A 23,074-nucleotide genomic window follows, 5' to 3' on the forward strand; every position below is an offset into this window, starting at 1 on the left:
TGAGTGGTGTACAGAGCTCATGAAAAAGTACGAAGTATATGAATACCCACTGCCTGAGCACACACACAGCCTTCCCCACTGTCAACATCTTGCACCACAGTGGTGTATTTGTTACTATCAATGAACCTGCATTACTGTTATTATTATACACATCAGTATTACCCAAAGTCCGTAATTTACATTAGGGTCACTCCTGGTGTTGTACATTCCATGGGTTTTGATAAATGTATAATGACTCAGATCCATTATAGTATGGTACAGAATACTTTCATTGCCCTAAAACTCCCCTGTCTTCCCCCTATTTATTCCTTCCTCTCCCATAAGCTCTGGCAACCACTGATATGTTTACTGGTCATGATTTTGCCTTTTCCAGTTTGGAATCATACAGTAGGTGGCCTTTTCCATCAGGCTTCTTTCACTTAGCAACATTCATTTAAGGTTCCTCCATGTCTTCTTATAACTTGATGGCACATATTTTTATCATTGATGAATATTTCATTGTCTAGATGTACCACAGTTTATCCATTCGCCTAGTAAAGGGCATCTTCCAAGTGTTGGCAATTAGGAATAAAGCTACTGTAAATATCCATGTGCAGGTTTTTGTATGGACATAAGTTTTCAACTCATTGGGGTAAATACCAAGCATGGTTGCTGAATAATATGGTAATAGTATGTCTGATTTTGTAAGACACTGCCAGACTGTCTTCCAAAGTGGCTGTACCATTTTGCAGTCCCACCAGCAATGAGTGAGAGTTCCTATTACTCTGCAAACTTGTCAGCTTTTAACTTACTAGTTGCAGCAGGGGTTTTTTGTTGTTGTTGATTTTTTTTTTTTTTTTCAGATTTCCTACATAGATGATCACATCACCTGTGAACAAAGACCGTTCTTGTTTCGTTTTTCCTTCCTAATCTGAATAGCTTTTATTTCCTTTTCTTGTTGCATTCGGTAGGACTTCTAGTACAATGTTAAAAAGCAGTAATGCGAGGGAACATCCTTGTCTTGTGCTTGTTTATCCCTACCTTTTGAGTACCTGGATTCTCCAATTCTTGAGCCTTTCCACTGATTTTTGGCCAAATCACTTTGTTGCTTACTGTCATTTACATCTTCATGATACTTTAACTTTATAGCTTTGCTATTCTGTTTATGGTTCTCTAAATGCTTCTCATCCTGCAGTATTATGTTAAAATCTCTTGTTCACCTTTTTTACACTCATGTCTCCTTTTTCTTATGGATTTAACCCTTTATTCTTTCACTGTCATTTTAATAGAATTTTAGGAAGGAGGAAAAATACATGCATTCAAGCCAGTGTGTTTAATCACAAACGTTCATTTTGCTCTTTAGCCGTTTGACTCCCTATCAGTCATTTTTGTGTTCACCCTTTCATTTTAATTATTCTATTGATTTTGCTGATTTCTGCACTGTTTTTGGACACTTTACAAAACAATCAAAGCCACTTGGACCTACAGATATCAGTTTTTGTCTCCATATGTTTGATGTAGTAGTTAACTTCTCAAACCTTAGGAACTAGGAACATTTACTCTTAGCTTTCTTTCATATTGGTTGACTAGGCCAACATCAAAGATTAAACCCCACGTTAGCCAATTTCTGATATGTTATTAACAGTATAGTGGTAGAATAATTCACAAGTAATAATTTCTGGTCCTCCATTTTAGAAGTTTGGGAAGTTGATGAACAGATCAAGAAGCAACAGGAAACACTTGTGAGGAAAGTCACATCCATCTCCAAGAAAATTCTGATAAAGGAAAAAGTCGTTGAATGTAAAAAAGTTGCGAAAATATTTCCTCTGAGTTCAGACATTGTTACTTCAAGACAAAGCTTCTATGACCATGACTTACTTGGTAAGGGTTTGGAGCATAATTTAGACTTACTTAGATTTGAGAAAGGCTGTATAAGAGAGAAACAGAATGGGTGTAATGAGTTTGGGAAACTATTTTATCATTGTGCATCCTATGTTGTAACCCCCTTTAAGTGTAATCAGTGTGGACAAGACTTCAGTCATAAATTTGACCTCATTAGACATGAGCGAATTCATGCTGGAGAGAAACCTTACGAATGTAAAGAATGTGGAAAAGCCTTCAGTAGGAAGGAAAATCTTATTACGCATCAGAAAATTCATACTGGGGAAAAACCGTATAAGTGTAATGAATGTGGAAAAGCTTTCATTCAGATGTCAAACCTTATTAGACACCAGAGAATTCATACTGGGGAGAAACCTTATGCATGTAAGAATTGTTGGAAAGCCTTCAGTCAGAAATCAAATCTCATTGAACATGAGCGAATTCACACTGGAGAGAAACCCTATGAATGTAAGGAATGTGGAAAATCCTTCAGCCAGAAGCAAAATCTTATTGAGCATGAGAAAATTCATACTGGGGAGAAACCTTATGCATGTAATGAATGTGGTAGAGCTTTTTCTCGAATGTCATCTGTTACGCTACATATGAGAAGTCACACGGGGGAGAAACCCTATAAATGTAATAAATGTGGAAAAGCTTTCTCTCAATGCTCAGTATTTATTATACATATGAGAAGTCACACTGGTGAGAAACCCTATGTATGTAGCGAATGTGGGAAAGCCTTCTCTCAAAGTTCATCCCTTACCGTACATATGCGAAATCATACAGCTGAGAAACCCTATGAATGTAAGGAATGTGGAAAAGCCTTCAGCAGGAAAGAAAATCTCATTACACATCAGAAAATTCACACTGGAGAGAAACCTTATGAATGCAGTGAATGTGGGAAAGCCTTTATTCAGATGTCAAACCTCATTCGACACCAGAGAATTCATACGGGTGAGAAACCCTATGCATGTACAGTGTGTGGAAAAGCCTTTAGTCAGAAATCAAACCTCACTGAACATGAGAAAATTCATACTGGAGAGAAACCTTATCATTGTAATCAATGTGGGAAAGCTTTCAGTCAGAGACAAAATCTTCTTGAGCATGAAAAAATTCATACGGGAGAGAAACCATTCAAATGTAATGAATGTGGTAAAGCCTTCTCTCGAATCTCATCCCTCACTCTTCATGTGAGAAGTCACACAGGGGAGAAACCCTATGAATGTAATAAATGTGGGAAAGCCTTTTCTCAGTGCTCATTACTTATTATACATATGAGAAGTCATACTGGTGAGAAACCCTTTGAATGTAATGAATGTGGGAAAGCATTCTCTCAAAGAGCATCCCTTTCTATACATAAGAGAGGTCATACAGGTGAGAGACACCGAGTATATTAAATGAAAGAAGCCCTCTTAAATTCAACCCATGTTTTACTTAAAATATCTTGGCATAAGCTCAAACAACCAGGCTCTTTATGGAAAAATTTTAATACTTTGTTAAAAGATGTAAGACTGGAATAAATGGAGAGAAATACCATATACATAGATGGAAAAACCCAGTATTATAAAAACCTCAATTCTAAAAATCTATAGACTGAATGCACTTCCAAACAAAATCTACTAAGAATCTAGGATCTTTCAAAAATGATTACAAAATTCATGTGAAGTAGAAGTGTATGGATTGCTGAGACAATTTTGAAAAGAACAGAGGAAACACCCTCATTGTATGATATAAAGTTATAGTCATTTAAAAATGTGTGGTATTAGTACATTAGTAGGTAAATAAGCAGATTTTAAAGAATAGAATATCCAGAAGCAGATTCATGAATATATGTGAACTTGGGGTATGTTAGACCTGACATCATGAATTAGTAGGGAAATGATGACCTAGTCAATAAAATTGCTGGGAATATTTGACTCTCCGTATTAGAGGAAATAAAATTACAACATTATGACATATTAAAAAATAAATATTCTTTTTTTTTTTTGAGACAAGGGTCTCACTCTATCGCCCAGGCTGGAGTATGGTGGTGCAATCTCAGCTCACTGTAGCCTTTCTGCCTCCTGGGTTCCTTTTTTTTTTTTTTTTTTTTTTTTTGTATTTTTAGTAGAGATGGGATTTCACCATGTTAGCCAGGCTAGTCTTGAACTCCTGACCTCAAGAGATCTGCCCTCTTTGGTCTCCCAAAGTGCAGGGGTTTACAGGCTTGAGCCACAGCGCCTGGCCAAAAGATTAATATTCTAAAGGATTTAAATACTAGAATCTGAAAAGCCAAACTGTGAAACCATTGGGAGAAAATAGAGGTTATTATCTATGACGTTGAGGCCAGGGAGCCTTTTTTTAAAAAAAAAAGGACTCTGTAATTCTACTTCTAGGTATACATCCTATAGAAACTCACAAATAATGCATAAGAAATATTTATATGATATATGTACGTATGTATAACCAGATGCAGTGGCACATGCCTATAATCCCAGCTACTTTGGAGGCTGATATAAGAAGATAACTTGAGCTCGGGAGTTCAAGACCAGCCTGGGAAACATAGCAAGACCCAATCTCTTAAAAAAAAGAAATATATAGACATATATCTCTGCCTTAAAAACAACCTATTCATCATTGGGGTAATGATGAATAAAATATGATGTATTCAAATGATAGAATAGTATACAGCACTTAAAACAGTGACCCAGATCTATATTGTGTAACATGGATAGTTAAAACAATGTTGAGTGAAAAAAATCAAAATACAAATGAAACATTGTATAATAATGTTTATGTAAATTGAAATGAAATCATTTATAAAGAACAACTGTTTCTATTATTGAAAAGTGTATGTTAAACTATTTAAAATAGAATAGAAGGATACATACCCAATTATTGATAGCATTGTCTCTGGAGATTGAATTTGAGGCTGTTGATTAAAAGGAGACTTGAGCTTTGCTTGTAATTTTTATGCCTTAAAAAAGACTGGTAGCATATAAAATAAATCTTAAAAGCTAATGATACACAATGATAATATGAATGTTTACTTGTAAGAGTGTTTTTCTAGTTCTTTCTCAGAACAGGCCAAGGGAAGCCTGTGCCCATAGAAGGAAATGTTATAATGGATTCATATGCCCTATCAGATGCTCAACCATTTTATGAAAAATATCTCTAGAAAATTAGCAATTAGAATATTCCTGTTTATTATATAATGTGAAATTAGCACATTTTAGCAACTTGATGATGCTGTTTTTTTATATTTTAACACTTCTGAAATTGGACTCCTTTCAACTGATGATATCTTAGATTCAAGTAAATAATTATTAAAACTTTGAAAATCAGATGGCAGTATAACAAATGTGTTTTTATTTACTAGCTCAGGGCATCATGGTCTACTACTCATGGTGCCTGTCCTCTCAGTGTAGCCAGTATTATTAGACAGCAAATGTATTAGGTTCATAGCTAACTAATTACTGATATATTTAGTCATTGTGGAGAGATTAAGATTTTTACTGAGAAAGTGACTTTGCAATATTTGTTTTCTTGCCCTGTAATTTTCCATACAACCAGCATAGGCATTAATATCATTGTTAATTATAACATTATTTTGAAATGAGAAATCATTTATTTCCTGAGGTGGCCATAAGCAATTGTGTAAAAGTGTGTTGGTCTTAACCTAGAGACCATTTTATTCTTTTTACAACTCCTGACTTACACAGCCCATCCAGTTTTGGTTGGAAATGGTGGTGAACTCAGATCCTGAACACTAATAATAAAGTTCCTCTTGAAGAGTCTCATTCTTTGTAACAATACATGAACCAACCCTTACAGAGGTGATGTTTTTATTATGCCATCTCTACAATATTATTTGATATACAATACAGAAAGCTGCTTATGCCTTTTCAAAAAGGAGATAGGGCCAGACACAGTAGCTCAAGCTTGTAAACCCAGCCCTTTGGGAGGCCGAGTTGGGTGGATCACCTGAGGTCAGGAATTCAAGACCAGCCTGGCCAACAGGATGAAACCCAAACTCTACTAAAAATACAAAAATTAGCCAGGCATGGTGGCGGGCACCTGTAATCCCACCTACTCAGGAGACTGAGGCAGGAGAATCACTTGAACCCGGGAGGCAGAGGTTGCAGTGAGCCAAGATCGTGCCACTGCACTCCAGCCTGGGTGACAGAGTAAGACCCTTTCTCAAAAAAATAAAAAATAAAAATAAATAAAAAGGAGATAGGCTGGGTGTGGTGGCTCATGCCTGTAATCCCCAGCACTTTGGGAGGCCTAGGCAGGCAGATTACCTGAGGTCAGGAGTTCGAGACCAGCCTGGCCAATATGGTGAAACCCCACCTCTACTAAAGATACAAAAATTAGCCAGGCGTGGTGGTGCGTGCCTATAATCCCAGCTACTCAGGAGGCTGAGGCAGGAGAATCACTTGAACCTAGGGGGTTGGAGGTTGCAGTGAGCCAAGATCGCGCCAGTGCACTTCAGCCTGGGCAACACAGCAAGACTCTGCCTCAAAAGAATAAAAATAATGGCCGGGCGCGGTGGCTCAAGCCTGTAATCCCAGCACTTTGGGAGGCCGAGACGGGTGGATCACGAGGTCAGGAGATCGAGACCATCCTGGCTAACATGGTGAAACCCCGTCTCTACTAAAAAAATACAAAAAATTAGCCGGGCGATGTGGCGGGCGCCTATAGTCCCAGCTACTCGGGAGGCTGAGGCGAGAGAATGGCATAAACCCGGGAAGCGGAGCTTGCAGTCCAGCCTGGGCGACAGAGCGAGACTCCGTCTAAAAAAAAAAAAAAAAAGAATAAAAATAATAAAAAGGTGATAAAAAATAGGGGATGTTTGTGAAAAGGGATCTTTAGCTTTTATGATTGAACATGAACTACATTTGTTTGAAGTTAATTCCCAAAAGTAAATCTCAAACTAAAGTTGTGAGGTACAACCGTGACTATCAGTTTTGATTGTTATTAGGTATTTTTGAAGACCGATGGTGACTTAACAGCAGGGACTGACTTTAGTGAAAACAATTACAACTTACTAAAACTGAAATATCTAAATGAGTAATATCATTTCATAGTCCCTTCTTCAGTAAGTTTTATACTAAATCCAGTTTTGCCAGCATACCCAATATTTATGTGTAAACTGTTTTTTTTTTTTTTTTTGAGACAAAGTCTTGCTCTGTCACCCAGGCTGGAGAGCAGTGGCGTGATCTCGGCTCACTGCAAGCTCTGTCTCCTGGGTTCAAGTGATTCTCCTGCCTTAGCCTTCTGAGCAGCTGGAACCACAGGCACGCGCTACCATGCCTAATTTTTTTTTTTTTTTTTTTTTTTGGTATTTTTAATGGAGCTGGGGTTTCACCATGTTGGCCAGGCTGGTCTTGAACTCCTGACCTCAGGTGATCCGCCCACCTCTGCCTCCCAAAGTGCTGGGATTACAGGCATTGAGCCACTGCACCAGCCTGTAAACTTTTTTTTTTTTTTTTTTTTTTTGGAGAGGGAGTCTCCCTCTGTCGCCCAGGCTGGATTGCAGTGGCATGATCTCAGCTCACTGCAGCCTCCACCTCCTGGGCTCAAGCGATTCTCCTGCCTCAGTCTCCTGAATAGCTGGGACTACAGGTGCCTGCCCGGCTAATTTTTGTATTTTAGTAGAGACAGGGTTTCATTATGTAGGTCAAGCTGGTCTGTGAGCCACCATGCCCAGCCTGTAAACCTTTTTTCAAAAAATAGTTTTCACATTTCATGTATCCACACAAGTAATCCTGTATAAGTATTTGTGAGACATTTTTCTTTTTTTGGTCTAAACAGTTGTTTTTCTTTGTGATTTTTCTTTTTAATTTTTGTTTTTGTTTTGGCCTGTACTTTATATGCCTTACATCCTCTGCCCCTTTCTTTACATAGCTTTGGAGTCAACAGAGAAATGTAAAATTCCACTTAAGGCCCATAAGGACAACCTTAGATTTCTCTTTTGGCCTCTCTCACCCCAGTAAGACTGGCTGAGCCTATCAGGTGAGGTAAAGTGCCTCAGAATAGGTCTAAAAGGGTGTTTTACTGACCTTGTGTCAGCAAGCAGATGATCTGGTCTTTGTAAATTCATTTTTTCCTTCTGTCCTAAAGGGTAGAAATAATAAGATAGATATAAGTGACTGAGATAAACATTGAAAAAAATCATTAATTAAATCATGGTGAATTCTTCTTTACCTGAACACACTTGAGTTACTGCCTAGAGAGTTTCTATTCTAGAGTTCAGACTTCATAAGAGATCCAGTTCCTGTGAATGGCCTCAAAACACACAGAATAAAATATACTAATAGTGGCTTGGATTAGACACAGCAGTAGAAATTGGTAGATTTCAGATACATTTTGGAGGTGATTCAACATAATGAGTTCATATGAAAAATGAGGAGTAAAGAGAGAAAGGATAACTCCTATGTTTTAATGGAAAGAAACTGGCTGGACAGTGGACCATTTGATAAAAACACAGCAGGTTGGGGAGAAATATTTTAGGGTAGAGGTTGGGGGTGGAATCAAGGTGTGTGATGGACTTTCTTTTCAGCTGTTTCCCAGAAGCAGGCTTTGAGATGAGGATTCCTATGCAAGTGATTTATTAAGGAAGTGCTTTCAGTAAGAGGGGTAAGAGAATGGAGGAAGCAGAATAAGAAAGAGAAGTAAGTCAAGGGTATGATCGCAGGCACAGTCCTGCCACGGATGATTTCATCCTGATCCCTGTGGGAACTCGAGTGTAAGCTATGCCTCAGACTTTTCAAGATTCCACCCTTAGGACTGAGGCACTTGTGCTACCAACTTCTGAGAATCTAGGCTGCTGACAACTCACAGCTAAATTCCTCTAAGGAATTGCTGTTGGATGAAAGGAGCTGCCTTATGCAAAGTTACACTGTCTCCCTGCAGGCAGTTTGGCCCACGTTGCCTCAGTTTAGAGCAACTCTGAAGAGCAGTCACAGCTCTAGAGCGCCCCAGGGAACAAATTTCAACTGCATCAGTTTAATTTATCTTTCCATCCAATTCTGCTTTATTCATTTCCTTACTGCTGATGTTCCCAAGAGCTCTCCCCAATAAACTCTACCATAGATTTCCATCTCAGATTCTCTTTTCCTGGGAAACTGACTTAAAACAGTAGGCATTTTGCAACAGTAGTCCTCAAATTGAAATTTAAAAAAAATTTTTTTTTTTTTTTGAGACAGGGTCTCACTCTGCTGCCCAGGCTGGAGTATGTGATGCAGTCTTGGCTCACTGAAACCTCTGCCTCCCAGGTGCAAGCAATTCTCATGCCTCAGCCTTCTGAGTAGCTGAGATTACAGGTGTGCACCACCATGCTCAGATAAATTTTTGTATTTTTTTTTTTTTTTTTTTTTTTTTTTTTGAGACGGAGTCTCGCTCTGCCGCCCAGGCTGGAGTGCAGTGGCCGGATCTCAGCTCACTGCAAGCTCCGCCTCCCGGGTTCACGCCATTCTCCTGCCTCAGCCTCCCGAGTAGCTGGGACTACAGGCGCCCGCCACGTCGCCCGGCTAGTTTTTTTGTATTTTTAGTAGAGACGGGGTTTCACCATGTTAGCCAGGATGGTCTCGATCTTCTGACCTCGTGATCCGCCCGTCTCGGCCTCCCAAAGTAATTTTTGTATTTTTAGTAGAGATGGGGTTTCACTATGTTGGCTAGGCTGGTCTTGAACTCTTGGCCTCAAGTGATCTGCCCACCTCGGTCTCCCAAAGTGCTGGGATTACAGGTGTGAGCCACAGCACCCAACCAAAAACCATTTTTGATTCATTTGAAACTAATAAACTCATTACATGTTAATATAAATAATAAATTTTTATGAAATTATTTTATGAAAAATATTTCCAAAACTAAAAAAAATAGCGTCATAGTTACACAATTTTCAAATACTTTAAATTACTTAAAAACAGACAGCTGGGTTCTCATACCTGCTTCTACATTCAGTCACATGTCATGTAGACTGGGAAACTTCATTCTATACTCATGAGCAAATGAGATTAAAAGAAGGAAAACTATGGAAATAGTTTCAATCTCAAGGCTCCCTAGTGATTTCCAGACTGTTCTTTTTTTTTTTTTTTAATGGAGTCTTGCTCTGTCGTCCAGGCTGGAGTGTAGTGGTGCAATCTCAGCTCACTGCAGTCTCCGCCTCCCGGGTTAAGGGATTCTCCCTGCCTCAGCCTCCCAAGTAACTGGGATTACAGGCTCCTGCCACCATGCCTGGCTAACTTTTGTATTTTTAGTAAAGATGGGGTTTTGCCATGTTGGCCAAGCTGGTCTTGAACTCCTGACCTCAGGTGATCCGCCTTGGCCTCCCAAAGTGCTGAGATTACAGGCATAAGCCACCACGCCCGGCCCCAGACTGTTCTTTAACTGCTATTTTGACATTTGGTGTGGTTTCTTCAAAAACTTGATGTTGTGGGCTAAAGAGGTGTATAGATAGGAGGCCAAGGGGAAGCACTGGCATGCTGTCCATAAGTGGTCTCAGATGGAGGACTTGCGGAAAAAGGAAGATGGATAAGGAAAATGTTAAATATGTGGGTAAATAGAAACAAATATTGGCAGTGGAAAAGAAGAGCAAAATTGATTTACAAGGTTTTCTTTTTTTTTCTTTCTGAGACGGAGTCTCGCTCTGTCGCCCGGGCTGGAATGCAGTGGCAGGATCTCAGCGCACTGCAAGCTCCGCCTCCCGGGTTCCCGCCATTCTCCTGTCTCAGCCTCCCGAGTAGCTGGGACTACAGGCGCCTGCTACCTCGCCCGGCTAGTTTTTTTTTTGTATTTTTTACTAGAGACGGGGTTTCACCGTGTTCGCCAGGATGGTCTCGATCTCCTGACCTCGTGATCCGCCCGTCTCGGCCTCCCAAAGTGCTAGGATTACAGGCTTGAGCCACCGCGCCCGGCCTACAAGGTTTTCAAAGGCTGTGAAAATACTGGAAAATAATGGTATATAATTCAGTGGATTTAAAGTATTTCAAGTCTCTTTACTATTAAATATAAAGCTACTTTTTTAAGATTCAGATTTCGAAGGATTGTAAGAGACCCAAAAGATTGCCTTATTGAGTTGAGGAAGTTCCCTTCTATTCCTAAGTTTCTGACTGTTTTATTGTGATTGGGTGTTGGATTTTTGTCAAATGATTTTTCTGCATCTATTGACATGATTATATGATTTTTCTCCTTTAGCCTCTTGATGTTATGAATGACATTAATAGATTTTCAAACGTTGAATCAATCTTTCATTTCTGGGATAAATCCCACTTGATTGTGGTGTATAATTCTTTTTATATATTACTGGATTTGATTTGCTAATATTGAGTATTTTTGCATCTGTATTCATGAGAGATATTGTTCTGTAGTTTTCTTTTCTTGTAGTATGTTTCTCCTGGTTTTGGTATTAGGATAATGCTGGCCTCATAGACTGAGTTAGGAAATACTTCCTTTTTCTAGAAGACAGTGTAGAGGATTGATAAAATTTCTTTCTTATATGTTTGGGAGCATTAATCAGTAACCCCTTCTGGGCCTGATGCTTTCTATTTTGGAAGGTTAATAGTTATTGATTCTATTTATTTAATAGATACAGGCCTGTTTGGATTGTCTATTCCTGGTGAGTTTTGACAGATTGTCTTTCAAGGAATTATTCTGTTTCATATAGATTATCAAATTTATTGTCATAATATGCTTTATACTCTTTTATTCTTGTTCATAATGTTCTTTTTTTTCTTTTTTCTTTTTTTTTTTTTTTTTTTTTTTGAGACAGGGTCTCTCTTTCACCCAGGCTGCAGTGCAGTGGCACAATCTTGGCTCACTGCAAACCTCCACCTCCTGGGTTCAAGCAATTCTTTAGTGCCTCAGCCTCCTCGAAAGTGCTGGGATTACAGGCGTGAGCTACCACACCCAGCCAGGTGGAGTCTTTATATTTTCCTAGATATAGGATTATATCATCAACAAAAAGGCACAGTTTGACTTGCTATTTTCCAATTTGGATACCTTTTATTTCTTTCTCTTGCCTGATTGGTCTGGCTAGGATTTCCAGTACTATGTTGAGTAGGAGGTGAAAGTGGGCATTGTTCCAATTCTTAGTGGAAATGCTTTCAGCTTTTCCCTGTTCACTATGGTGTCAGCTGTGGGTTTGTTATATATAACCTTTATTATTCTGAGGTATGTACCTTCTGTGCCTAGCTTGTTGATGTTTTTATTGTGAAAGCATGTTGAATTTTATCAGATGCTTTTTCTGCATCTATTGAGATGATCATATGGTTTTTGTCCTTTGTTCTGATGTGATGTATCATGTTAACTGATTTGCATACATTGACCCATCTTTGCATCTGTGGTATAAATCTCACTTGATTGTGGTGTATTATCATTTTGCTGTGCTATCGGATTTGGTTTGTTAGTGCTTTGTTGAGGATTTTTGCATCTACTTTTGGTCAGATATCAGCCTTTAGTTTTCTTTTGATGTTGTGTCCTTCCCTCGTTTTGGTAACAGGATGATCCTGGCCTTGTAGAATGAGTTGGGGAGAATTCTCTCCTCTTTGACTTTTTGGAATAGTTTCAGGAGAATTGTATTAGTTCTTCTTCATATGGTATAATTTGGCTGTGATTCCAAGTGGCCCTAGGCTTTTCTTGGTTGGGAGACTTTTTATTACTGATTTAATCTCACTACTTCTTAGTGGTCTGTTCAGATTTTATATTTCCTCCTCATTCAGTGTTGGTAAGTTTTATATTTTCAGGAATATATCTGTTTTCCCTAGGTTTTCTAGTTCGTCAGCATAGTGTTGCTTATAAGTCTCTGACGCTCTTTGGTATTTCTGTAGTATCAGTTGAATGTCTCCTTCTTCATTTCTTTTTTTTTTTTTTTTTGAGATGGAGTCTCGCTCTGTCGCCCAGGCTGGAGTGCAGTGGCCGGATCTCAGCTCACTGCAAGCTCCGCCTCCCGGGTTCCCGCCATTCTCCTGCCTCAGCCTCCCGAGTAGCTGGGACTACAGGCGCCCACCACCTCGCCCGGCTAGTTTTTTGTATTGTTAGTAGAGACGGGGTTTCACCGTGTTAGCCAGGATGGTCTCGATCTCCTGACCTTGTGATCTGCCCGTCTCGGCCTCCCAAAGTGCTGGGATTACAGGCTTGAGCCACCGCGCCCGGCTCTTCGTTTCTAATTTTGCTTATTTGGGTCTTGTCTCTTCTTGGTTAGTCTACCTAGTGGTTTACCAATTTGGGTTATCTTTTTGAATAACCAACTTTTCATTTTGTGGATCCTTCATGATGTTTTAGTCTCTATTTCATTTAATTCTGCTCTGATCTTGTATTATTTCTTTTCTTTTGCTAATTTGTGGTTTGGCTTGTTCTTGTTTTCTAGTTCTTGAGGTACATTGTTACATTGTTAATTTGTAATTGTTCTACTTTTTTTTTTTTTTTTTTTTTTGAGACAGTCTCCTTTCTCTGTTGCCCAGGCCAGAGTGCAGTGGTGCCATCTCGGCTCACCGTAACCTCTGTCTCCCAGGTTCAAGCGATTCTCCAGTCTCAGCCTCCCAAGTACCTGGAATTACAGGCACCCACCACCATGCCCGGCTAATTTTGTATTTTTAGTAGAGATGGGGTTTCACCATGTTAGCCAGGCTGGTCTTGAACTCCCGACCTCAGGTGATCTGCCCACCTTGGCCTCCCAAAGTGTTGGGATTACAGGCATGAGCCACTCTGCCCAGCCAACTTTTTTGATTACATTCTACGTTTATTGCTATAAGCTTCCCTCTTAGCACTACTTTTGCCCTATTTCACAGGTTTGGGAATGTTGTGTTTTCATTTTCGGTTGTTTCAAGAAACTTTTCTTCAGCCTGGCATGGTGGCTCACCATGTAAAAATACAAAAATTCGCTGGGCGTGGCGGCACTTGCCTGTAATCCCAGCTACTCAGGAGGCTGAGGCAGGAGAATTGCTTGAATCTGGGAGGCGGAGGTTGCAGTGAGCCGAGATCGTGCCATTGCACTCCAGCCTGGGCAACAAGAGTGAAACTCCATCTCAAAAAAAAGAAAAAAGAAAAGAAAATTTTTTCAATTTTCGTTTTGGTTGTGATCTTTAGTGGTTATTCAGGAGTATGATATTTAATTTCCATTTATTGATATAGTTTCCAGAGTTCCTCTTGGTGTTGATCTCTAGTTTTATTCCATTGTGGTCTAAGATACTTGATAAGATTTCAGCTTTTTAAAACTTGTTGAGACTTTTTTTGTGGACTACTCAATACCTGTTATGGAGATTGTTCCATGTACTCATGAAAATAATGTATAGTCTACATCTGTTGGGTGAAAGGTTCTGTGAATATCTGTTAGGTGCATTTGGTCTAAAGTCTAATTAAAATCTAATTTTTAAAAACTGTCTAATTTTTTAAAACTAATGCTGAGAATGGGATGTTGAAATCCCTCATTATTATTGTATTGTAGTCTCTCTCTTGAGATCTAGTAATATTTGCTTTATGAATCTGGGTACTTCAGTGTTGGCTGCATATATATTTAGAATTCTTATATCCACTGCTGGTTTAATCACTTTACGGTTATATAATGACCTTCTTTGTCTTTTTTTTTTTACTCTTTTTTACTTAAAATCTCTTTAATCTGTTAGAAGTATAGCTACTCCTGCTCACTTTTGGTTTCTATTTTCATGGAATATCTTTTTCCATCCTTTTACTTCCAGTCTATATGTGTCATCACCAGTAAGGTGAGTTTCTTATAAGTAGGATATTTTGGGATCATTTTTGTTTTAAATCCATTCAGCCATTCTCTATTTTTTAAGTGGGGAATTTAATCTATGTATGTTCAAAGTTGTTATTATTATTATTATCATTATTATTATTATTATTATTATTATTTTGAGATAAAGTCTCACTCTGTTGCCCAGGCTGGAGTGCAGTGGCGCTCACAGCAACCCCTGCCTCCTCGGTTCAAGCTATTCTGCCTCAGCCTCCCTAGTAGCTGGGATTACAGGCATGTGCCAGCACGCCTAGGTATTTTTGTATTTTTAGTAGAGATGGGGTTTTGCCATGTTGGCTAGGCTGGTCTCAAACTCCTGACTTCAGGTGATCCACCCGCCTCGGCCTCCCAAAGTGCTGGGATTACAGACGTGATCCACCGACCTGGCTCACGGTTATTATTGACATACTAAGTTTTGTCTCTATCATATTGTTAATTGGTTTGGGTGTTGGGTTGTTGTTTTTTTTTTGAGACCTCCTGGGGTCAAGCAGTCCTCCCACCTGAGCCCCACAAGTAGCCCCCCATGCACCACCATGCCTGGCTAATTTTTTTTATTTTTATAGAGATGGAGTCTCACTATGTTGCCCAGGCTAGTCTTGAACTCCTGGGCTCTAATGATCTTCCTCTCTCTGGCTCCAAAGTGCTGGGATTACAGATTTAAACCACCATGCCCAGCCTTTTTTATTGTGTTATGTTTTTGGTTTTTTTTTTTTACTTGTTTTCTTATGGTCACTGTGGCTTGGTAGACTTCTGTAGTAGTACCATGTGAGTCCTTTCTCTTTCTTCTTTATGTGTTTACTTTACCAGTGAGTTTTATAGTTTCACTTATTTTCATGATGGTAAATGTTACAGTGTTATTTTTTTTGCTTCCAGGTTTAAGACCCCCTTGAGCTTTTCTTTCTTTCTTTCTTTCTTTCTCTTTCTTTCTTTCTTTCTTTCTTTCTTTCTTTCTTTTTCTTTCTTTCTTTCCTTTCTTTCTTTCCTTCCTTCCTTTCTTTTCTTTCTTTCTTTCTTTTTCTTCCTTTTCCTTTTCTTTCTTTCTTTTTCTTTCTTTTCTTTCCTTTCTTTCTTTCTTTTTCTTTCTTTTCTTTCCTTTCTTTTCTTTCTCTTTCTTTTCTTTTCTTTTCTTTTCGTTTCTTTTCTTTTCTTTTCTTTTTCTTTCTTTTTTTCTTTTCTGAGACAGTTTCACTCTGCCACCCAGGCTGGAATGTAGTGGTGCAATCTCGGATCACTGCAACCTCCACCTCCCAGGTTCAAGTGATTCCCGTGCCTCAACCTCCCAAGTAGCTGGGATTACAGGCATGCTCCACCACACATGGCTAATTTTTGTATTTTTAGTAGGCTTTTTTTTTTTTTTTTTTGAGACGGAGTCTCGCTCTGTCACCCGGACTGGAGTGCAGTGGCCAGATCTCAGCTCACTGCAAGCTCCGCCTCCCGGGTTCACGCCATTCTCCTGCCTCAGCCTCCTGAGTAGCTGGGACTACAGGCGCCCGCCACCTCGCCCGGCTAGTTTTTTGTATTTTTAGTAGAGACGGGGTTTCACTGTGTTAGCCAGGATGGTCTCGATCTCCTGACCTCGTGATCCGCCCGTCTCGGCCTCCCAAAGTGCTGGGATTACAGGCTTGAGCCACCGCGCCTGGCCGTAGAGACAGGCTTTTACCATATTGGCCAGGCTATTCTCAAACTCCTGACCTCAAGGGATCCACCCGCCTTGACCTCCCATAGTGCTGAGATAACAGGAGTGAGCCACCATACCCAGCCTTCAGCTTTTCTTGTAAGGCCAGTCTAGTGGTAACAAATTTCCTTAGCATTTGCTTGTCTAGAAAGGACTATTTCTCTGGCCCGGCGCGGTGGCTCAAGCCTGTAATCCCAGCACTTTGGGAGGCCGAGACGGGCGGATCACGAGGTCAGGAGATCGAGACCATCCTGGCTAATACGGTGAAACCCTGTCTCTACTTAAAAATACAAAAAACTAGCCGGCGGCGAGGCGGGCGCCTGTAGTCCCAGCTACTCGGGAGGCTGAGGCAGGAGAATGGCGGGAACCCGGGAGGCGGAGCTTGCAGTGAGCTGAGATCCGGCCACTGCACTCCAGCCTGGGTGGCAGAGCAAGACTCCGTCTGAAAAAAAAAAAAGAAAGAAAGAAAGGACTATTTCTCCTTCATTTATGAAGGATAATTTTGCTGGACGTAGCATTCTTGGCTAGTTTTATTTATTTATTTATTTTTAGCACTTTAAATATATCATCCCATTTCTTTTGAAATGTAAGGTTTCTGCTTAGAAATCCTCTGTTAGTCTTATGGGGTTTCTTTTACAGGTGACTAGATGCTTTTTTTTCTTTTAAGGATTCACTCTTTATCTTTGTTTGACTTGAAACAATGTGAATATAATTGTGCCATGGAGAAAAACTTTTTGCATTTTATCTCCTTGCGTATTTTGAGCCTTCTGTATCTGGATGTCTGAATCTCTTGTTAGGCTTTGGAAGTTTTCATCCATAATTTTATTAAATAGGTTTTCATTGCTAAATAATGGTACCACAATCACCTGTTAATGAATAATTGGGTTGTTTCCAGTTTGGGGGCTATCAAAAATAAGGCTACCATGAACATTTGTGTAAAAATTCTTTGTATAGATGTATGTTTTCATTTCTCTTGGATAAATACCAAGGATTGGATTGGCTAGGTAGTATAGGAGATAGGAATTTTATGAAAATTCTTAATTTCAGACCTGTCAATTCAGTCTCAGTAGCTTCATTTTTCTTAGCTTGATAAACGATGGAAATATTAACCCAGTGGCAATTTTATGTACGAACACTGATGAATGTCAGCTGCACTAGGCTTTGGGCAGAGTGCCAAAGCAAATGGCAAAGCAAAGCCTCAACAGCTGCTCCAGGGGCATAGTTAATGACCGTGTCCTAAAGACATTTCAGTGTTAACATATAACCAGCTGCTGTTTCTCCTGTAACTAAATTTAACAACTGACAGCAACATGAACAGCATTTTATGAGATACTCCCAATACTGTCTCTATTAAATGAGTTTGGTAGAGGGCTATGCTATGACTGGTGCCCCATTTCAGAGTTGTTTTTTAACATTGGTAATACCTTTTCATGCATTACAAAGGCCCAAGTTGGCCGGGCACAGTGGCTCACAGCTGTAATCCCAGCACTTTGGGAGGCTGAGGCAGGCAGATCATGAGGTCAAGAGATCGAGACCATCCTAGCCAACATGGTGAAACCCCATCTCTACTAAAAATACAAAAATTAGCTGGGCGTGATGGTGGGCACCTGTAGTCCCAGCTACTCAGGAGGCTGAGGCAGAAGAACCGCTTGAACCTGGGAGGTGGAGGTTGCAGTGAGCTGAGATTGCACCACTGCACTCCAGCCTGGCAACAGAGCGAGACTCAGTCTCAAAAAAAAAAAAAAAGAAAGAAAGAAAGGCCCAAGTCATATAAACATTTGTTAGATTCGCTTCTGAACCTTTGTGAAATATTACTTTCTTGTTACGTAGTGGACAGTAACTTTGTAAGATCTCCTGGTGTCCAGAACCCAAGCTTAATTTCTGCTGTTTCTGGATATCCCTTAAAGAAACAAGTACTGGAGGCAGAGAATAACCTATTAAGTGTTCTCTGAAATATGAGGTATCTGAGCCTATCTGATCTTTTAAAGTCAGAATAATGAGGTGAGCCAGGCATAGTGGCTTAGGCCTGTAATCCCAGCACTTTGGGAAGCAAGGATGGGAAGATTGCTTGAGCCCAGGAGTTCAAGACCAGCCTGGGCCACACAGTGAGACCCTGTGTCTACAAAAAATTTAAAAAATTTTTGGTGGATGTTTTGACACACACTTATAGTCCCAGCTACTTGGGAGGCTGAGGTGGGAGGATCCTTGAGCCCGGGAGGTTGGGGCTGCAATGAGCCATGATTACCACTCCAGCCTGGGCAACAGAGTGAGACCTTATCTCTTATAAACAAACAAACAAACAAACAAAATAATGAAATGAAAGTAGATACAAAAGGTGGTGGAGCTTGTAGCAGATGACAACTATGTCCCCTGAGGTGACTGATACCTCCAGTGTTAGAGGTGGAAGAGCATCACCTCTAAATAAAAAATTACCTTCTGCGCTCCTCCTAGTTGGGACAATGGCCTTTAGTCTTTGGGGACAAGCAAGTGCTATAGGAGGGGCTTGTATCTATACAAAGACTTGAACAACTGGGCTTGAAATTTTCATTAAGGACATAAATGTTATCCTACTTTCTTGGGAATCTTTGATTATTGCTATGGTTTCAATATTTGTCCCATCCAAAATTCATGTTGAAATTTAGTTGCCATTATAACAGTGTTAAGAGGTGGAACCTTTACAAGGGGATTAGCTCGTGAGAGCTCCACACTCATGGGTGTGATTAATGCTGTTATAAAAGGACAAGTTGGACATCCTTTTATCTCTTTGCCTGTCTGCCTTCCATTTGAGGACAACCATGTGTCATAAATCTGGCCAGTGAGATATAAGCAAAAATATTTGGGGGTAATGGGTATTTGAAAGCATTTTCTTCCTTAATAAAAGGGACATAATCAGCCAGCACAGTCGTTTCTCTTAATTTTTGTCAACAGCAGAGACCAGCATTGAGTCCCTGATATAGCAGCATTCCCTTTTGGAACCAACCAGCCACCTGGTAGAAGGCTGATTACATTGGGCCTGTTCTGTCATGGATGAGACAGAGATTCATTCTTATAAGTATGGACAGATATTCTGGATATGGACTTTTTTTTCTTCCCCATAATGCTGCTGCCAGCATCACAACCGTGGACTTACAGAATGCTTTCTCCACCATTATGGCATCCCCCCAGTTTTGTGTGTGATTAAGGACTCTTTTTTTTTTTAAGACAGAGTTTTGCTCTGTCACCCAGGCTGGAGTGCAATGATGTGATCTCGACTGACTGCAACCTCTGCCTCCCGGTTCAAGTGATTCTCCTGCCTCAGCCTCCCAAGTAGCTGGAATTACAGGTGCACGTGGCCACACCAAGCTAATTTTTGTATTTTTAGTAGAGACAGGGTTTCACCACGTTGGCCAGGGTGGTCTTGAACTCCTGACCTCAGGTGATCCTCCTGCCTTGGCCTCCCAAAGTGCTGGGATTATAGGCATAAGCCATAGCACCCAGCCAGATTACAGGATATAAGGTTAATATTTAAAAATCAGGCCACGTGCAGTGGGTCCTCAGATGGATCACCTGAGGTCAGGAGTTCAAGACCAGCCTGGCCAACATGTTGAAATCCTGTCTCTACTAAAAAATATAAAAATTAGTTGGAAGTGGTGGTTCATGCCTGTAATCCCAGCTACTCAGGTAGCTGAGACACGAGAATCACTTAAACTGGGGAGTTAGAGGTTGTGGTGAGCTGAGATTGCACCACTGCCTTCCAGCCTGGGCAACAGAGACTCTGTTTCAAAAAGAGAAAAAGAGGCTGGGCGTGGTGGCTCAAGCCTGTAATCCCAGTACTTTGGGAGGCCAAGACGGGCGGATCACGAGGTCAGGAGTTCGAGACCATCCTGGCTAACACGGTGAAACCCCCTCTCTACTAAAAAATACAAAAAAAAAAAAAAGCTAGCTGGGCGAGGTGGCTGGCACCTGTAGTCCCAGCTACTCCGGAGGCTGAGGCAGGAGAATGGCGTAAAACCCGGGAGGCAGAGCTTGCAGTGAGCTGAGATCTGGCCACTGCACTCCAGCCCGGGCGACAGAGCGAGACTCCGTCTCAAAAAAAAAAAAAAGAGAAAAAGAAATGGGGTCTTGCTTTGTTTCCCAGGCTGGTCTCCAACTCCTGGCCTCAAACGATCCTCCTGTCTTGGCCTCCCAAAGTGTTGGGATTACAGGTGTGAGCCATCGTGCCCAGCCCGTCTTCTCATTTGGATAGCTGTACCTTGCTAGGTAGAAATAGAGTTGTTTCATTGTTGTAAAGGAGCTCAAGATGTGTATAAAAAAGTGTGTAGAAACTTAGTACCCAAAGGGTTAGACTATGTCAGTTATCAGTGTATTGCCTCTCAGCTCCAAATTAACCTTTTCAATACCGGTCTGTGAAAGTGGACAACTTGAAGCATTTCTCCTTTACAGTGAGTATGATATTAAGCTTTGTCAGTAGAGGATGTGGACATCGAAGAGGAACGTTGAAGGAGGAAGGGGTCTTTCTGGCTCAGGTTGCAGCATTTTGCTTTTCCTTGCTCCTCCTTCATGGTCCTATCAGTGGGAGGTGTGTATGTGAGAATATTCAGTGATGCTCAGTGCCAGCTGTGCTCCAGAGCATGCAGTCTCTTGGAGATCTTGCATATCTGGCCTGGGCCTGGCAGACTACCTTGCAGAGGCCCTTCTCATGAGAGATCATGTGCTCCAGACCTCATGCTCGCAGTGGCACCCAAACTCCTCTGCATCCTGGCCATCAGCCATAGCTGGCTTGTGCAATGGAGAGTAATTGCCTGTACCCATCCTGATATGAATGCCATGCATCTCAGGCCTAAGGCCTACAGTGATCTCAACTGACTGCAACCTCTGCCTCCCGGTTCAAGTGATTCTCCTGCCTCAGCCTCCCAAGTAGCTGGAAATTACAGGTGTGTATGGCCACACTGAGCTAATTTTTGTATTTTTAGTAGAGACGGGGTTTCACCACGTTAGCCAGGGTGGTCTCGAACTCCTGACCTCCAACTATCTTTGAGTACCTGGCAACATGGCAAACTTCTCCAGCATCACAGTGACTCAACTCTTCAGTGAGGTAACTCACCCTTGGCCGGGCGCGGTGGCTCAAGCCTGTAATCCCAGCACTTTGGGAGGCCGAGACGGGTGGACGCGAGGTCAGGAGATCGAGACCATCCTGGCTAACACGGCGAAACCCCGTCTCTACTAAAAATAGAAAAAACTAGCCGGGCGAGTTGGGGGGCGCCTGTAGTCCCAGCTACTCGGGAGGCTGAGGCAGGAGAATGGCGTAAACCCGGAGGCGGAGCTTGCAGTGAGCTGAGATCCGGCCACTGCACTCCAGCCTGGGCGACTGCGAGACTCCGTCTCAAAAAAAAAAAAAAAAAAAAAAAAAAAAAAAAAAAAAAAAAAAAAAGAAACTCACCTTGGAAAGACCTCCTTCCAAGTATGTTCTCTCTTGGGTACTCTTCCCTCAGCTCCAAAGGGCCTTTTAGAGGTCTCCTCATGCCCCTATAGTTTCTGTCCTATCATGCTTAATAATTCTTTATATTATATTATAATTCTGTTTAAATTCCTTTGGCCGGGCGCAGTGACTCGCGCCTGTAATCCCAACACTTTGGGAAGCCGAGGTAGGTGGATCACCTGAGGTCAGGAGTTTGAGACCAGCCTGGCCAACATGGTGAAACTCCGTCTCTACTTAAAGTACAAAAGTTAGCTGGGCATGGTGGCACGTGCCTGTCATCCCAGCTACTTGGGAGGCTGAGGCACGAGAATCACTTAAACCCGAGAGGCAGAGATTACAGTGAGCTGAGATAGCACCCCTGTACCCCAGCCTAGGCGACAGAGCAATACTCCATCTCAAAAAAAAAAAAAAAAGAAAAGAAAATTTCTTTGAGGTTTCTGTTTCCTGACTGTATCCAGACTGATACAAACTGACTACAGAAGCTGGCTGCTGATACAAAACATTTCTTGGCCGGGCGCGGTGGCTCAAGCCTGTAATCCCAGCACTTTGGGAGGCCGAGACGGGCGAATCACAAGGTCAGGAGATCGAGACCATCCTGGCTAACACGGTGAAACCCCGTCTCTACTAAAGAATACAAAAAACTAGCTGGGCGAGGTGGCGGGCGCCTGTAGTCCCAGCTACTCGGGAGGCTGAGGCAGGAGAATGGCGTAAACCCAGGAGGCGGAGCTTGCAGTGAGCTGAGATCCGGCCATTGCACTCCAGCCCGGGCGACAGAGCGAGACTCCGTCTCAAAAAACAAACAAACAAACAAACAAAAAACATTTCTCATCCATTTCTGGCAAAAGCCCACCATCATTCATAAAGAACTTCACACAAGCTTTCCATGATACCCAACTCCTTAAAGTCTCATAAGGCAGGACAGTTTGCCATCAAGCAAAAGCATAATGAGTTGTTTCACCACAGTGGTCCTGTCTCCATGGCAGATCATGATGTCCACAATAAAGAATCCCATCTTTCTCTCCAAGATAGGTGTTTTTGCCCCATTAGTGCTTGGAATAGAACACTGGGCATGATGGAGAATCTCAACAACATGAAAATGCATATCTGTTAACAGTGGTGTTGTATTTTCTTGTGGGCTAAATTGAAAACCCAGGAACAAAATAAAAAATTGGTTGTATTTGAAATTATCCCATAAAATACCTAAGATGTCCTACAAAGCATATAATATGGATCAATTATCCAACACTGAAGAATAATATGTATATATGTGTGTCAACTGTACACTATAATATCCACACATAGTAGAAAGTACACATAGAAAATGTAATTTCATTATTCATATTTATATGAA

General features: G+C 41.1%; 1 protein-coding gene across 1 annotated transcript in view; it reads left to right on the plus strand.

The window, feature by feature from the left end:
- ZNF568 (zinc finger protein 568) overlaps positions 1 to 3,862 on the plus strand; it is a 45,376-nt gene extending 41,514 nt beyond the window's left edge. The window contains exon 7 of the mRNA XM_033225970.1: positions 1,675 to 3,862. Coding sequence (XP_033081861.1) covers positions 1,675 to 3,257 — 1,583 coding nt within the window. The 3' untranslated portion in view covers positions 3,258 to 3,862. The remainder of the gene's footprint in view (positions 1 to 1,674) is intronic.
- Positions 3,863 to 23,074: the final 19,212 nt, after the last annotated feature.

The sequence above is a fragment of the Trachypithecus francoisi genome, unplaced genomic scaffold (genome assembly GCF_009764315.1).
Source record: "Trachypithecus francoisi isolate TF-2019V2 unplaced genomic scaffold, Tfra_2.0 Lachesis_group12, whole genome shotgun sequence".
In the NCBI taxonomy this organism is placed as follows: domain Eukaryota; kingdom Metazoa; phylum Chordata; class Mammalia; order Primates; family Cercopithecidae; genus Trachypithecus; species Trachypithecus francoisi.